General features: G+C 45.3%; 1 protein-coding gene across 3 annotated transcripts in view; it reads right to left on the bottom strand.

Annotated features, from left to right (window-relative positions):
- SCAF4 (SR-related CTD associated factor 4) overlaps positions 1 to 14,598 on the bottom strand; it is a 79,208-nt gene extending 64,610 nt beyond the window's left edge. For 2 of the 3 annotated variants that reach the window (XM_020796235.3, XM_078388938.1), the window contains exon 1: positions 14,426 to 14,598. In XM_020796235.3, the coding sequence (XP_020651894.3) occupies positions 14,426 to 14,455 (30 nt within the window). In that variant the 5' untranslated portion in view covers positions 14,456 to 14,598. The remainder of the gene's footprint in view (positions 1 to 14,425) is intronic. The other variant, XM_020796236.3, reaches the window with a different exon arrangement.
- Positions 14,599 to 18,679: the final 4,081 nt, after the last annotated feature.

Here is an 18,679-nt window from a genome sequence, read left to right as displayed (position 1 = left end):
CAATTTTAAATTGAAGCAGGTTTCAGAGAAGTAGCCAGGATAGTCTATTTCAGCAAAAACAAAAAACAAAAACAAAACAAAACAGCAAAGGAGTATTGTGGCACCTACTTAACAAATACATAGGAGCTTTCATGTATTACAATCCACTCTTCAAACACATGGTCTGAAGCAGTGAATTATAACACAAGAAAGCTGGGGGGGGGGGGAGACAGACTTAAATGTGTCACAACACTTTTGCTTTTTTGTTTGTTTTTGCAGTCCATTTTAAATTTAACTATGGTTTTTAGTGGACAAGACCTGTTTACTGAACATGTGCATAGATCTGCAGGACAATGCAGGAACATATTACATTCTTCTGTACTAAATGTCACCATGCTAAAAACCTTGGCTTGATCTTTCAATACTTCCAGTCCAGCTGAGCACAAAATCTGACTGGCTGCAAAAATGTATCTTCCTAAAGTTATTAAATAATGGCCAGAATCCTCCCTATGGAGTACATTTTAAATTCCACAAATTGTCACTGCCAAAATGACTTTACCAGGGGCAGCAATTATTGGAAATTATAGACTCCCTCCATATCCCATGGTCCCAAGCAGCTTCCCTATGATGAGAGGGGTGCCTCTGGATCTGGGGGTGAGCATTTAAAAATTATTTACTCCTAAAAATTCACCATGACCAAAGACATTATCAGCCTTACGTGGTGTAACTTATACCAAAAAGATCTCAGTCACTGTTTGAGCAGAGGAGATGAGGAACAAAACAAAAAAAAGCATATATACTGTGAGGCTCCCAAAGTGGAAGCCATGGTAGGAGTGCCGCTGCTCCCGAAGAGTAACAGCCAGACCCAGACATCCACCCCACCATCCCCACCGCGGCGGGAAGATAGAGGAGTGGAGACCCCTGATTGGGGGACAGAATGCGGCGGAACCCTTACCCTGAGCAAGGGGGTGGATACCCAGGACCTAGAAGAGGTTGTGAAAGGGTTAAAGATCACCCGCGAAACGGGACGAGTTCAGGCGGGAAAAAGAGGGGAGGAGATAGAAGCGGGGATGGGGGATATAAGGGGGAGGGCCGGGGACATTCCAGGCGGTTGGGAGTGGGTCTGGATGGAGGATCCCTGGACCCACAAATGGGAGCAAGTCCGGATCGCCCATGAGGAGGCAGAAAAACGCCGGCAACTGGGACTGAAGCCTCGCCCGTCCTACTGGGGAGAAACCGAGGCAAAAGAGTGGCGGAGAAGGCTGCGAGAAGAGCGAGAGGCGGTCGCCAGGGAGCTGGAACGTAAACGACAATGGCATATCGCCGAGTGGAAGAAGCTGGGGGGTTACCCGGTCCTTGGGGTGCCGAAGGAGGAGAGGGATCCTCCTGGGACGGCTGGAGTGGGGACGAGGAGACCTTGCCCTTGATTTCCCTGGAAGAAGAGTTGAACCCTGGGCTAGGACCTGTGCCGCCTTTAACAGGTCCTTGGAATCCAGAGACTAATAACCCCTTTGTACATAGTTTATGGACCCCCTTAAAACCTAACCATGGTCTCCAAACATCCCTGAACCCTTTCATGGGTGGTGTAACCGACGATGTTAATGTTGAAATAAATACGACACCGTTTGATGTTCCTTCTATGCCTCGTCCGTTTATTGAAGAGAAGACAGCCCATACCAACGAACCCTCACATATTGGCGCCCAACGCGGGGGGCTGTCAACCCCTCCTAAAGAGACAGACGGCTGGATACGACAAATAACGGAAGGCCAAGAGGCACTGATGTGACAACTGGCTGACCAGCAGAAACTGATCATAGATCAACTAAACAGAACGCAAATAGGGCTAACTACCAAAGCGACATCGACTGAAGGCAGAGGTATTATCGCACATCGTCCGCCAATCAAACTCCAAAAGATGGGTCCCCAAGATGATCCGGCGGCATTCCTAAACATATTTGAACGAGTGGCGGTTTCAGCACAGTGGCCAAAGATTCAGTGGGCTCTCATCGTGACCCCCTACCTAACGGGTCTACCCCAAGAAATAGTGGACACGTTGGACCCGGAAGATGCAGGAGACTACGAAAAAGTCAAAACGGCAATCCTTAACACGCTGAATCTAAATGAGGAAGCCTACCGCAGACGATTTAGGGAGCTACGCCTGAAGCCGGGTATACACCCACGAACGGTAGCACAAAAGATGAGAGTGAATGCCACAAGGTGGGTGCAACCGAAAGGAAAGACGGCGGAACAAGTGCTAGAGCTAATGATACTAGAACAATTGGTGTCAACGCTTAGCCCAGGACCCAGGAACTGGGTGGTGAAACATAAGCCAACGTCGGTAGAAGGCACTGTTACGTTACTGGAAGACTATCTAGGAGCGGAAGACCCATGGTCAAATCGCCCTGCAGCAGGGGGAGAGAAACCCCGGAGCAAAGACAAGATGGCGGAGGTAACGAACACAGGAGCTCCACGAGGGAACCAGATGGCGACTCCCAAGAAACAAGGCCCCGACCGCATTGAATATGTGAACGCAACGGGGTCGCGGATTCCCCGCCCGACGATCACAACAGACCCAGCCAAGAGCAAGCTGGCACCCACCTGGAACCAGGGGAAGGAAAAGATGACCGCGTGCTTCGGCTGCGGCCAATTCGGCCACATCCGGAAGTTCTGCCCAGCTGAAGAATACGCATGGGCCAACATATATGCAAACGCCGCCAAGGTGGGTGAGAAGTTCCATCCCGGGTGGGTAATAACAGCAGAGGTCAACGGCCAGATGAAACGGGCCCTAATAGACACTGGGTGCACCCAGTCGCTGGTGCGAGAGTTAGAGGGACCGAGATTGGGAGAAACGGTGGTAGTAAGGTGCATCCACGGGGACGCCAAAGAATACGATACGGCCAGGGCAAACGTGACTATTGGAACCCAAGAGGCAATACTGGAGGTGGGAGTAGTCCCCGGCTTAACCCGAGAGATGCTGTTGGGCAGGGACTGGCCAGGCCTAGAGGATTTGGCACGACGAGCGGAAGATGGTTTGCTTGGTGAAAAAGGCGAGGGAGAAGGGGAAGGAGAAGTAATGCAGTTGTCCAGAGATCAATTGAGGGGCCTGCAACAAGATGATCCACCCTTAAACCCTGTTTCCAGAAAGCCAACCCAGAGGGAGAGACCCCGGTGAATGGGGAAGGGTTTGAGGTACGCCAGGGGCTGCTGTACCAAGTACGCCGGGGGGAGCAGGGTGAGGAGTCGGCCCTGGTGGTCCCAGACCACTTGAGGAGCTGGGTAATGCATTGGGCACATGATTTGCCAGTGGCTGGGCATTTGGCAACACAGAAGACGTTGGCGCGTATCCGACAAAGGTTTTTCTGGCCGGACATGGTGAAGCACATCGAAGAATACTGTAAGTCATGCCCAGAGTGCCAACTAACTCAACCCAAGACAGGTCCTGGGGCAGGACTGATACCTATGCCGCTGGTGGATAGGCCGTTCGATCGCATTGCAATGGACATTGTAGGGCCCTTAACTAAGTCAGAAGGGGGACATCAATATGTGTTGGTGATCATTGACTACGCTACACGGTACCCCGAAGCCCTCCCTTTGAGATCGACCACGGCGAAAGTACTGGCTAAAGAACTCTTGGGGGTATTTTCGAGGGTGGGATTTCCGAGGGAGGTGTTAACGGACCAAGGGACTAATTTCATGAGTTTAACGTTCAAACAAATGTGGGATCTCTTGGGGGTCAAGCCCCTTCGAACTTCCATTTACCATCCTCAAGCCAATGGCTTGGTAGAAAGGTTCAATCGAACTCTGAAGGGAATGTTGAGGAAGGTGGCGATGGAACACCCCAAAAAGTGGCACATGTTTGTTAACCCTTTAATGTTTGCAGTGCGAGAAGCCCCTCAGTCATCGACGGGTTTCTCGCCATTTGAATTGTTGTACGGGAGAAAACCAAGGGGAATACTGGACCTAATACGCGAAAGGTGGGAGGAAGGAGAAGATGCATCACGGAATGCCCTGCAGCAAATAGTAGAGATGAGGAACAATTTGAAGATAGCCTGGGAAGTGGCCCAGGAGAATCTGGCTCAAACGCAGGGGAGACAGAAGGAACGTTACGATAGAAAGGTGAAGCCCAGGGAATTTGAGAGGGGGCAGAGGGTACTGGTATTGTTACCAACTGAGACTTCGAAATTCTTAGCTAAATGGCATGGACCTTATGAGGTACTAAGGCGGGTTAGCGAGGTAGATTACGAAGTAGAAACCCCAGATAGAAAAAGGAAGAGACAGGTTTTTCATGCGAATCTACTAAAAGCGTGGGTAGACCGTGAATGCTTCTTCGACGGGGAGGCCGATGACGAATTGGGGCCTGAAATTGGGGAGATGCGGGAAGAAGAAGACATAACGGTGGGTGAACTTTTGAATCCCACCCAAAAGGGGCAAGCCCTTTCCCTGAAATCAGAGTTTCCTCAGGTGTTTTCCAAGATCCCGGGCCAAACGAATCTAGTAGAACACACCATTGAGACCAACCCTGGAGTGGTGGTAAGGGAGAACGGGAGGACGTGGCCCCACCACGTGCAGGCTCTCATGGAGAAAGAAGTTGAAGACATGTTGAACATTGGGGTGATAGAACCCGCCAAGGGTCCGTGGCGAAGCTTCCCAGTGATTGTGCCCAAACCCGACGGGTCCTTGAGATTTTGCGTGGACTTCCGGAAGGTTAACGCGGTCTCTAAGTTTGATGCTTACCCCATGCCAAAGGTGGGGGATCTACTAGACAAATTGGGAAACGCACGCTACCTAAGCTCGATCGATTTAACTAAGGGATATTGGCAGATTCCCGTGAGAGCTCAGGATCGTGAAAAAACAGCCTTCTGCACCCCCAAGGGGCTCTTCCAATTTGTTAAGATGCCATTTGGGCTCCATGGGGCGGCTGCCACCTTTCAGAGACTTATGGATCGGTTGTTAGAATCCCAGAGAGAATGGGCTGCTGCATACATAGACGACATCATTGTTTTCAGCGCTAGCTGGGAAGAGCACCTATCCCACTTAAGGAGGGTGCTCAATGAGTTAAAAAAGGCCGGGTTAACCGTTAATCCCAAAAAGTGTCGAATAGGGTTAGATAAAGTGGAGTATCTGGGCTTCAAAGTCGGTCAGGGGGAAATACAGCCCCAGGAGGAGAAGGTAACGAAGATTTCCAAGTGGTATAGGCCCAGAACCAAAAAAGAGGTACAGCAGTTTTTGGGTTTGATTGGTTATTATAGGCAATTTATACCGCAGTTCGCCTCTATAGCGGCCCCCCTCACGGACCTTACCAGAAAGAGGGCCTCGGTTAAAGTTAAATGGGGCCCATCCCAGGAAAAGGCCTTTGAAACTTTGAAGGGAATAATCTGTGAGTTGCCCATCCGATTCTCCCCGGATTTCACTTGTCCCTTTGTATTGTTTACTGATGCCTCTGATCGGGGCCTGGGAGCGGTGTTGTCCCAAGTAAGGGACGGGAGCGAATATCCATTTTTGTACTTGAGCCGGAAACTGAAACCCAGAGAAGAAAAGTATGCGGTTATAGAAAAGGAGGCGTTGGCCATAAGGTGGGCCACCCACGCCTTAAAATACTATCTCCAAGGAGCCCCGTTCACCTTGGTAACAGACCATGCCCCCCTCCAATGGTTGAACCGTATGAAAGAAACTAACCCCAGACTTACCCGTTGGTACCTAGCGTTACAACCCTACTCGTTCACTGTCCAATACCGCAAGGGTAGAGAGCACTCTAACGTAGATTATTTCTCCCGGCAGGGTCCGTGGGCGCGGAGCGAGGAGGAGCGAGCGGCACTCTCGGATGGGGGGGTATGTGAGGCTCCCAAAGTGGAAGCCATGGTAGGAGTGCCGCTGCTCCCGAAGAGTAACAGCCAGACCCAGACATCCACCCCACCATCCCCACCGCGGCGGGAAGATAGAGGAGTGGAGACCCCTGATTGGGGGACAGAATGCGGCGGAACCCTTACCCTGAGCAAGGGGGTGGATACCCAGGACCTAGAAGAGGTTGTGAAAGGGTTAAAGATCACCCGCGAAACGGGACGAGTTCAGGCGGGAAAAAGAGGGGAGGAGATAGAAGCGGGGATGGGGGATATAAGGGGGAGGGCCGGGGACATTCCAGGCGGTTGGGAGTGGGTCTGGATGGAGGATCCCTGGACCCACAAATGGGAGCAAGTCCGGATCGCCCATGAGGAGGCAGAAAAACGCCGGCAACTGGGACTGAAGCCTCGCCCGTCCTACTGGGGAGAAACCGAGGCAAAAGAGTGGCGGAGAAGGCTGTGAGAAGAGCGAGAGGCGGTCGCCAGGGAGCTGGAACGTAAACGACAATGGCATATCGCCGAGTGGAAGAAGCTGGGGGGTTACCCGGTCCTTGGGGTGCCGAAGGAGGAGAGGGATCCTCCTGGGACGGCTGGAGTGGGGACGAGGAGACCTTGCCCTTGATTTCCCTGGAAGAAGAGTTGAACCCTGGGCTAGGACCTGTGCCGCCTTTAACAGGTCCTTGGAATCCAGAGACTAATAACCCCTTTGTACATAGTTTATGGACCCCCTTAAAACCTAACCATGGTCTCCAAACATCCCTGAACCCTTTCATGGGTGGTGTAACCGACGATGTTAATGTTGAAATAAATACGACACCGTTTGATGTTCCTTCTATGCCTCGTCCGTTTATTGAAGAGAAGACAGCCCATACCAACGAACCCTCACATATACAAATTATTCTATTTCTCACCATAAAATGTAAGGGCAAAACAAATGGACAGCAGAATGAAAACATCGGACTGAAAATGTTAGGCACAGGCACTACAGAAGTAAAATGGAAGAAACTGTATTTTCAAAGAACCATTTCTACACATAAGAACAGAGATATGAAATATCTCAAGGGCAGAAGAAGTGTCATACTCATCTTCACTTACCATTTCCCTTTTCTTCTACCAAAGAGGCTGTGGAACTCTTCAATCAATGTATGGCTGCAGTTTTTTGATAGAGGAAAGTGAACTAACTGAAACTTAATCCATACAATATAAAGCTATGGGTAGGAACAGCCAGCTCTGAATGGATGTCAAATTGTTCCTAGATGGTAAGGATCAAGTAAGGTACAGTGGTGCCTTGCTTAGTGATTGCCTTGTTTAACGATGTATTCGCTTAGCGATGAGGTTTTTTGAGCGATTTTGTGCTCCGTTTAGCGATGTTTCCTATGGGGAAATTTCGAATAGCGATGTTCGGGACCTTGCTTCGCTTAGCGATGACAGTATAGGTCCCCCTGTTTCACTTAGCGATGTCCGTTTTCACTATTTTAAGTGTGTCTTAAAATGTTCAAAAACTGTTTTAAATGCGTGGAATCATTAGTGCACCTTGTAAAACCTTTGCAAACTTAATTTGGCTTTGTTCTGACTCTTCGTTAATTTTTGGTGAATTTTTTTCTCCCCCATTGGAATGCATTGAACTGTAAGTTAGACAGCTGTCAAACCTACAGTTCAATGCATTCCAATGGGGGGGGGGAATTCACCAAAAATTAACGAAGAGTCAGAACAAAGCCAAATTAAGTCTGCAAAGGTTTTACAAGGTGCACTAACGATCCCAAGCATTTAAAACAGTTTTTGAGCATTTTAAGACACTTTAAAAATAGCGAAAACGGACCTGTCAAAACCATTGAAATGCACTGAATAGGCTTCAATGCATTCCAATGGGGGAAACATTGTTTCGCTTGGCGATGTTTCCTATGGCAATTTTCACTTAAGGACGGTAATCCGTTCCCATTGGAATGGATTATCCGGTTTTCAATGCATTCCTATGGGAAATGGTGTTTCCCTTAGCAATGTTTTCCCATAGCAATGTTTTTTGGGAACCAATTAACATCGTTAAGCGAGGCACCACTGTATTTGAAAAGTCTCCTGGAACCTGCCTGTCCAAGGAAAGGACGTTTGGATGACAATTGTAGCCAGGAGCATATTTTTACTAATTTAGGCTGATGTGACAATGCTGACCATGCCTCAGTTATACACATTCTCGTGATGCCCACATTAGATTAGTCTGATGTCCTTTATGTTCAGCTGCCATTAAAAATGGCCTATGAACTTTATCTAGGGCAGAATGCCGCAACCCAACTACTGTGTTTCCCCCCAAATAAGACAGGTTATTATATTAATTTTTGCTCCAAAAAACACATTACGGCTTATTTTCAGGGGATGTTTTATTTTTTTTTTTCATGTACAACAATCTACATTTATTCAAATACAGTCATTCATCTTCTGGTTGCTGCATAATGGTGGAGAGTGGGGTTTCACTTAACCGGGGCTTATTTTGGGGGTAGGGCTTATATTACAAGCATCCTGAAAAAAATTGTACTAGGGCTTATTTTCAGGTTAGGTCTTACTTTCAGGGAAACAGCGTACTGGTCGGAACAAAGGGTTGCATCATAAAATTCACATACTATACCAATATAGTGGTTTTAAACTTGTTTCCAAGCCATTGTAAAGCAATGTATTCACGAAGGCTTTCACGGCCGGGATCTAATGGTTGTTGTGGGTTCTCCGGGCTCTTTGGCCATGTTCTGAAGGTTGTTCTTCCTAACGTTTCGCCAGTCTCTGTGGCCGGCATCTCCAGAGGACAGCACTTTGCCTAACATCAGAGTGCTGTCCTCTGAAGATGCCGGCCACAGAGACTGGCGAAACGTTAGGAAGAACCTTCAGAACATGGCCAAAACGCCTGAAAAACCCACAACAACCATTGTAAAGCACTTATCTTTTAATGCCTTAAAGAATTTAGGACATGATTACTTGAAAGGAGCATTTTCATATATGAATCAGCCTGCCCAAATTTTCATGCTCTCAATGAGACATTTTGTATACATCCATTGGTAATAATCAAATTCCTTTGGGGCTAAAGGAAGGAACTTTATCAGCAGCAGACCTACAATTGTGGAATGCAATTCCATTTGCAGTTGGATAGGCCCCTGGTTGCATGCTTTTAGGATGGCCTTAAAAATCACTTGTTCCCCATAGCTTTCTTTTAAGAGGTTTTAATGGACTGCTCTTGTTGGTTTCATCTGTATCTTTTTTAAAGTATTTTTCTGACACAGAATTTGAAACTATTTAACACTAGTTTTTAAATAATATTTTCGTGAAGATTTACTGTTACTTATATTTTACAAAGGTATTTTGGAGTGGTTTGTTTCCTTACAGATCACCTATAAAACTATTTGGTAAATGAAATAGTATTACACAACCCAGATTGCTACATAGTACAAGAACACATATGCAGTGTAGAAAGCTACCTACAAACAAACAAATGAGAAAACAAGATGACTACGATATAAGTGAAATGACAACCTGAAGGTAAAAAACTTGTCTTAGAAGAAAATTTCTTCTATCCCTAATATAAAAACCTGACCTTGGGCATAAGCAAAATTATTCACAAATTATCCTACACTCAATGTACCCCCAATCCACTCAATAAGATATTCCTTGATGTGGGAATCACTGACAGGGCATGCAGAAAAGCCAAGATCATGAGTCATGAGAAAATAAAGCACAACTAGATCAAACTAGGGGGAATTTCATTTAAGATTATTCTTGTCAGAACTTGTCAGGATTTTGGCAAAATTCAGATATGGGCAAAACTGAAACTGATTGATTTGCTCAGTTCTACATCACAGTAAAAGCATAGAAGGCCTGAATTAATTCTGGAATTTTATCTTAAACATTTTTTGTTTTGTTTTGTTGATTCACATTTACCTTACAAGTGCGATTTTAATTTTTATGTAAGATATACTGATAGCATTAATACTGAATTAACATTAAAAACAATAATGTAAACAAAATTATCTAGTAACCTGATTGAATCCCACTTGGCCAGTTTTCAAGCTATTTTTTCCATTCTTCACTCACCACTTAAGTAGTATTTGCTATATAGAATGTTATAATATTTATACAGTTCCCACAAGGATTCTGATCCTTCAAAGGTACTGTACTAATGACTAAGTACTATTATTAGTCCAAACTCCAGTGTCCAGTATCCAGACAGACACCAACTTCCTCAATCAGGGTAGGATGGCTTGTCTGCTCAGAGCAACTGGTTTTAAGAAACATCCCGCTTGTGAGCATGGCTGTCCTGCCATTTATCTAGTACAGCCAATAGTGATGATCCTCAGTGGATGGCAACACATTTTATAAAGCCAGGGTCTTACACTGAGCAGTCACATTAAAACCACCTGTCTAATATCATGTAGGTCCCCGTCATGCTGCCAAAACAGTTCTGAGGTGTCAAGGCATGGACTCTACACGGCCTCTGAATGAGTCCTGTGGTATCTGGCACCAAGAAACTAGTAGTAAAACCTTTAAGTCCTACAGGTTGTGAAATGGGGCCTCCATGAATTGGATCTGGTATTCCAGCACATCCCATAGATGCTCCATTGAATTGAGATCTGGGGAATTTGGACCCCGAGGCAACATGTCGAAGTCTTTGTCATGTTCTTCAAACCATTCCTGAACATTTATCCAGTGTAGAAGGTGCATTATCCTGCTGAAAGAAGCCACGGCCGTCAGGGAACACCACTGCATGAAGAGATGTACATGGTCTGCAACAATCTCTCAGTAGGTGGTACATGTCAAAGTAACATCCACATGAATGACAGGACCCAAGGTTTCCCAGCAAAACACTGCCCGGAGCATAACACTGTCTCTGTCAGCCTACCTTCTTCCCATAGTGCATCCTGCTGCCATTTCTTTCCCAGGTAAGTTATGCACCCACCTTGTCTCAAAGAAACATGATCTATCAACCAGGTAACCTTCTTCCATTGTTCCATGTTCCAGTTCTGATGCTCACATCCCCAGGAGTCAAGATGGGCATTCTGACTGGTCTGTGGTTATACAGCTCCATAAGGAGCAAACTGCGATGTACTATATGTTCTGACACCTTTCTATCATGGCCACCATTATGTTTTTCAGCAATCAGAGTTACAGTAGCTCTTTCGTGTGATCAGACCAGAAGGGCTAGCCTTTACTCCACAGGTACATCAATGAGCCTTGGGTGCCTGCAACCCTAATAATGCTAGTTCACCATTTGTCCTTCCTTGCACCACTTTTGGTAGATAGTAACCACAGCATACCAGGAAGACATGACAAAACTTGCCATTTTGGAGATGCTCTGACCCAGTTGTCTATTTGGCCCTAGTCAGATTCACTCATATCTTTCTGCTTGCCCATGTTTCCTACTTCCAGCACATGAAATTCAAGAACTGACTGTATTGCCTAATATATCCCACCCCTTGACAGGTGCCATCATAACGACAGAAGCAATGTTATTCACTAGAAATGGGGGCTTCATATGACCACTTGCACAGGTGACTAGTTTGATGAACACCAACCCCCAGACTCCACCGGACCACTGACCATACAGCGCACAAGTCCAGCATCACTTTCTGTGCCCCAATCACAGCAGTAGCTTGGCTGCTGCAGCCCTGCCTCCCTGCTCGCCCAGCCACACTGGCAAGGGAGCGGGAGGATGGGTCTCTCTGCTCAGCCACAGAGTGGCTGGACAAGCAGGGAGGCGGGGCTGCCATGCTACTGCCACGATTAGGGCACAGTAAATGACACTGGTCACACACATTGCATGTTAAGTGGTCCAACAAGGTCTGGGGTGAGTGTTCATCAAGCCATCCACCTGTGCCAGCAGGCTTCATGTTCGTATACAAATACAAAGCCCCCATTCATAATATTCACTTTACCTGTCAGCGGTTTTAATGCTGGGGCTGATCAGTATATGTGAAGATGCACTTCCTTTTGCCCTCTTTATATCTATTGTCAATTTCTTTGGCTAACATCAAACTGAGACATAGGGGCAAATATATCTTCCTGGTTCCACCAAACTATGCATTTTTATAAGTTAGTTTCACATCTCATCTTAGCTATCTTTTTTTCTAGGTAAAAAAGTCTCTAACACTTTGCTTTTTCCATACTCCAACCTATGGATCATTCTGATGGGAAACCAAGTAAGAACCAACCAAAAAAGATAGTTTAAAAACAGATTAAACAAATCTGAAAAGGTAAGACTGTCAAATAAGTAATTATGCTTACATGTGATCTCTAAAAATGAAAGGCAGGATCCATCTGAAACAGAAGTGAGAGAGAGGGCTACTGCCCTATGTCATATTTGTGGGTTTCTCACAGGCACTGGGATAGCCACTGTAAGAACCAGAATGCTGAACTAAACAGAATGTTCATCTTTCTGTTTGGCCCTTCTGTCCTCTCTGGTGTCTTTCCCAAGATGGAGCAATGAGAGCTGCAAGGCAATATTACAACTGCAGCCACATCATATATAGAGGCATTATAATACTGGCTGTTTTATGTTAAATTCCTTTCCTAATAATCTTTAGCACTCACTTTGCCTTTTTCCTCAATATGCCTCTGACCTGAGATTCTCTGTGAGCACCATGGCAAAATTTTTCCTTCCCAGTTTGTTACCTAGTTTCAGAAAAGCAAGCAGATAACATATCCCATCAGCAATTCAACAATGTAAATTGTCCTTGCATAGCACAAAATAGAATATAATTCCTATGGAAGATGGTTCAGAATACAGAAAGCAAAAGGAGTTCAAGACAACATGGGAAATATTTTTAAAAATATATGAAAATAGTTGTTTTTAAAGAACAAAGTGCAAGAATTAAAGATCTGTTCTCTACAGAAAAGAAAGCAGCATGGAAAAGAGTATTGTAAATAAAAAAGATCACAATTTTACTTGATTACTTTGTACATGTAATGCCACCAGTGATACATCACTAGTATTAAAGATATCTAGAGCACAATCTTATTACTTCGCCCATTTATCTATCACAAAAGAAGAGAAATCAACATAGACATTTCATGTTATAAGCTAGTAGTGTGCCTTGGTGCATGATACTAGATTCCTACACCAACTTCTAAAACAGTGCCAATTTGCTGTTGAAATTTGAACTAATGAATTCATAACAACATAATTCTTAGCTTGGATTCCAGACATTGTATGGCAGAGCATTACAGTTATTTCTGCCAAAACTAATATAAACAATTGAACATACAAACACTGAATGCTACATATATGTATTTTGGATGACCTGGCACTTAAAATCCATTATTGCTCTCATCATCATTTTTTTCATTTTACACCTTATAACTCAGCAAAAAACATGAAATTTGTAACTAACAACTTGCTTGATTATAGAGAATGTAAGCCATAGCCTAACAAACTATCAATGATCTAAATGAAAGAGCTAGTGAGGTTCCATTGTTTTAACATACCTGGAACTGTTTCTTGAGAGGCAAACTGATCCTGTCACTCAGGCAGCTTTATTATTCCTATATAGACCATTTCAACTGTATAGCATTACGTTCTTGCAGTGCTAGGATAGTAATATATGCATCCCCCACTTTAAAGAATTAGCTCCTTAAGCCTCAAAGTAACAACAGGGGAAGTATTGTGCCAAACTACAACAATCCCCTAGCTGCAAGATATTTCAGCTTGGGAATCTGCTGAGAGAATATTGCTAGTATTATGTCTGTGAACCAAATGTTAAGGAAATTAGCTAGGACCTCTGTGCCACTAGAGATCAACTGTCCTTCCCGCCTGTCCACCTCAACTAATATTTTATGCAACTGTACCCATGCACTTATGCCAACAATTTCTGCTCCTCCCGACTGTATAAACACTTGTTCATATTATCTGAGCTGCTCAGTGTCTGGTGTTTTATTCACCTCTAGCGCGTTTTGCAATACACGGCGACTAAAGGATCAAAGAGGCCGTCAGAAAATGTCCTATCTGCGCTCACGTTTTGGGTTTCCATCAACTCTCTAAGAGGAAAAGGCCAACTACTTCCTTCTCCCTTCACCTCCCCCACCCTTCCCACCGAAGCGCGCGCGAGAACACAGACACAGACACACACACACACACACACACAATGCAAAGGCCCATCCCGCCTGCAAGTGGAGTGCGAACTGGCACGCACACAGACACACGAATCCCTCTTTCTCTCCCTGCGCCCTAGAGGAGTGACTTTAATCAGCCCAGCCGAGTCTCCTCGACGAGGGGGATGAGGAGAGGCAGCACCGACTATCCGATAAAGTTCTGCTTAGGCTCCTCAGACTGTAGGCGTTTCAAAGAAAGAGGGCTGAGGGGGAAAGGATCCTGAGGTGGCTCCTTCAACCCCCCATGTCCCTCGTTACACCGCGGCCGCCCACACGCCGGCCCAGGCAAGGCCGCAAATCCACCCCCCGCCCCAAGAGAGGCCTTGGTGGTCCTTCTATTTCAGTTTCCTATCAGCCGCGAGCCTCCCCCACGTACACCACCAGTGTAAGGCACGGTGCCGGCGGGCAAGCAGCCACCCTCGCTCCCTCCCACCAAACAGGCCGGGCCGGGTCGGGCTGGCCCGCGTTCCCTTGACGGACTCCATTCCCACCTCTTGGTTGAAAGCATTCACAGCCTCCATGTTGTCGTTCGGTGGCCTGCGCTCGCGCGCGCACCAAACAGCCAGCAGAAGGTCGCGGGACGTCGTTTGCGGCCGCGTCCCGCCTTTAGGGCCTGGGCACTAACATGTCGGTTTGGCGGCAGCCCACAGCGTCTCGTTGGCGAAATCTCCGCGCAGAGTGTCTTCCCCCAGCGGGACGGAGAAGTCCACGCCGCGAAGAGCACCCTGGGATAGCTCAGGCCTCCCGGCCTCGCGCCACCCATCGGAGAAAGGGGGAGGAGGGAACAGCGGCGTACGGAAACCTTAGACAAACAAACCAACATGCGCAAGCGCGCGCTCTGTGGCCGCCACGTGACGGGCCGCCTTTCACCCTCCGTTTTTCCTCGGTTTTTTTTCCCCCGGAGAATCCCCGAGTCTTTACGAGGATAGATTCGTTCCTCGCCTGCACGGTGAAAAGGTGAACTGGGCACCAGAACTGGATCCTCGTGGAAAATAATTTGGTCCAATTAAAATAGTGGGGCGCACGAGAATGCGCCTTCTGCTCTACAGTAACAACTCCCAGTGCGGTTACTTGTCTGGACCATGTCATCTGCTAGTCCGCAAAGTAGTCACGGGATCTCGAGTATGTGGATGCAAAACTTGCGCCCACGTAAGGAACAGCTTTCCTTGAGGAGCAACCAAGACTGGGAGTGCGGTATTCAGACACAAGGACAATCTGCACCAATAAACCTTGCTCAAATCAGAAAATTCCGAGGCTAGCGGTTGGAGATTTAGTAGTCTTTGTGAGTCCTCGGCCACTTTAGTTTCGTTTATTTATCAAAGGCGTACTCCTTTTGGCAGAATCATGATCTCAGCGATAATCAGTTCAACAGCAGGTTATGAAATTGTATTCTAAGGACAAATAAAATCTGAAATTTGAAGAGCCCATCCCAGCCAACGGATGAAATCAGATGGGATGCTTGAGAGGAGGTAGTCCAAAAGAGAGATTTGGCAATCCTGTCAAAATCTTGACCTTGCAATGGTTGTGGATCCACGGGGTTGCTTTGATCGCAGTCGAGTGCTCTCGCTGGCATTACGGAGTCCATTCCGTTCTGCTTCTTGATAGCAGGGAGCTTTGGTAAGCCTGCACAGGATCCCTTAAATCCAAATTGCCTACATCCAGTTCTTAGTCCTAACTAGAGTGGACCCAGTGGATCAGTGGAATTTACATATGTGCTGGCTTATCTATTTGTTTTTTTTTTAATTTAGTATCATTTGTAGGCCACCTTTCTCCCAATGAGGACAACTCACAATACTAGAACAAGCAGAATTAAAAACACAATAAATTATGCATTAAAAGAATTAAAACCTAATAATAATTACAAATACATTCAATAATTAAAAATATTTTTTTAAAAATTACTAAGGTAAAAACTAGCGTGTAGGACTCAATTATTAAAAGCCTGTCTGAAAAGGTGGGTTTCATCTGTCAGCAGAAAGATAAAACAGAGGGGGGCAACCTAATCTGAGAGACAGCATTCCACAGTCTGGGAGCTGCAACAGAAAAGGCTCTCTCTTCTGTCCCCATTAAGCATACAGTGGGGTCTTGACTTGAGAACTTAATCCGTATTGGAAGGCGGTTCTCAAGTCAAAAAGTCTGTAAGTCAAGTCTCCATTGACCTACAGTGCATTGAAAACCGATTAATCCCGTAACAGGCCGTTTTTGTTCCATTTTGGTTTTTCTCTGGTCTGTAAGTCAAATCTCAGTCTGCAAGTCAAACCTAAATTTTGCGGCCAGAGAAGTCTGTAACTCAAAAAGTCTGTAAGTCAAGCTGTCTGTAAGTCAAGGGTCCACTGTACCTGCAATGGCAATGGGATAGTGAGGATTGCCTCCTCTGAGGATCTTAAGAGCCATGAAGGCTCATATACGTAGACACGGTACTTCAAGTAGCCTTTAACAGGAATGTTTTCATGTTCTAACATATTTTTCTTAGGGACTATATCTGGGTGACACACTGTAACTTGTGAGCAGGTATCTTTGAGTGCAAGATACTTATTATTATCAATGTAAATAACATCTCCTGCTACATAGTAGGTTCTGGTTACATTCTATCAAAAAGCATTGGACAACCCTAGCCACAAGAGGCTCTGGGCTCTCTGTTACTTGGGTTGCTATGGCAACAGATTCAGCTGCTTCTTTAGTAGATCCATTATGCTGTACACAAAATACTTTCTTTGGCTGACTGGAATTTCCCCCTTTTCGCTGGTTAACATCCCTAGTCTCTTGGATCTGACACTGAGCCCAAAAGTGTCCTTTTTCCCCACACGCATAGCATAGTTTACTGGCTCTGGGTTCAAAGTACAGGGCCTTGCCAACCTTTCCTTCAGAGCTACAGTGGAACCTCTACTTAAGAACTTAATCCGTTTTGGAATGGTGTTCTTAAGTTGAAACGTTCTTAAGTTGAAGCAAAATTTCCCATAGGAATGGACTGAAAACCAATTAATCCGTTCTGGATGTTTTTTTGTTATGTAGAGGTGCGTTCGTACATTGAAGCATTAGTTCCCATAGGAACTAATGCAAAGCTGGTTAATACGTACTCTACCACTAGGGGGAGAATTTTTTTTAACCTAAGATGACCTAAGGTTAAAAAAAGATCAGGAAAGGTTTTTTTTTCCTGTTCTTATCTTGGATTTCTGTTCTCAAGTAGTAGCAAAATTTAGCAAATGGAGCTGTTCTTAAGTTGGATTGTTCTTAAGTAGGGACGTTCTTAAGTAGAGACCCCACTGTATAAGCCTCAAAGTTTCTGGCCTGCTCTAGAGGCATCTGTGAATACAACTCTGCTAAATCTCCACTTACTGTATTAGTATTTCAGCACAATCATCTTTTCTTCCTCTTTCACATTAAAGTCCCAGCACACGCGTTCAAAGGAAATGAGGAAAGATTTTTGGCAGTCAACTTTTCTATATTGGGGAAATTTCTTTAGATCTTTTTTTGAGAGTCCCTCATTATTGTTGTTATTTTGAGAAGCCAATTCCAATTGTTTCATTTGTATTTGAAATTCCATCTCTGTCTTAATTCCATTTCTTTGTCTATTTTCTTGCTCAATTGCCATTTTTCTCTCTCTTAATTCTATTTGTCTAGCCTCAGCCTCAGCTTTGAGCTGTGGTTCCCTGAGCTCTAGCTTCTTAGCTTTTTCATCAGCTCTGTCTTTTTCTCTAATTTCTAATTCCTTGGCTTTCAGCTTGAATTCCTGTTCCAACTTCCATTTTTCAAACTCTTGGGAGATTGGATCACTTTCTCTCCCTGAGGCACCCTCCTGAGTCTCTTCCTGTTCCATACAGAGAGGAACTCCATTTCCCTCCACTTCATGAGGTAAACCTTGTGCCTCTTGAGGATCAATTGCCTCCATTACTAGCTTTTTACTTCTTTTAGGTGGCATATGTATGTGCATTTGTTTGGATAAGAGCTGGTTTATATTGCAGAAATAATCAGGCCTCTTTTTAAAATACTTTTTCTTTCTGAGATACTATGTAGCTCTCTCTTGGCAGCTAAGGATGGCTATACTTTCTCTGGCACCATGCCAGCCATGTTGTTCATTGGTCTGAGACAATCCTCTTGCCTCCACACAAACAAATTCTGATTTTTTTCAAGCTTTTGCTTGTTCCTATCACCTCAGACTTGTTTTGACCCCGGCTTCTACTTTTTCTCTATAAGCGCTCTCTTAACTCTTGGAGCCTTGGATTCTAAGCTAGCCCACTGGGTCTATTTAAATCCTGAGGTAACCTCAAACAGATTTTTTTCCCTCAGAGTTGTTCCCTATCTGTAATCCCCCCCCAAGATCTGCATTCAGAAGCCTTACCACTAAGCTTTTCCACAAAAGCTCTAGTGAGTTACCCACTTCTTTGCCACAGACCTCTGACTAATAGGTCTCCTTCACTCAGAACAATCCCCTTTAAGCTTTGGCTTTACTGGAATCTATTCATATCCCACCACTGGACACCACTTGTGACATTTACCACATGGCCTCCTTGTTTCCCCGAACAAAGGGCTCATGTTATGTCATCCCACCTGCAGATATCAATTGTGATGTTCTCTCTTTTCTTCACTGCCACCAGTGGATTTCCTTTATCCACAATGTAAAAGACTTTGATCAGACACTTCTCTGGTTACTGCCAACAGAACTTATTTATTGGAGTGTATTGAATTAAATCAGAATCACAGATGTTCTTTATTCAGTGCATACAATCAAATCATTAAAATATCAT

The sequence above is a fragment of the Pogona vitticeps genome, chromosome 3, assembly GCF_051106095.1.
Source record: "Pogona vitticeps strain Pit_001003342236 chromosome 3, PviZW2.1, whole genome shotgun sequence".
Lineage (NCBI taxonomy): Eukaryota > Metazoa > Chordata > Lepidosauria > Squamata > Agamidae > Pogona > Pogona vitticeps.
The sequence above is the reverse complement of the archived record's forward strand: the minus strand, read 5'-3'. Positions and strand labels throughout refer to the sequence as shown.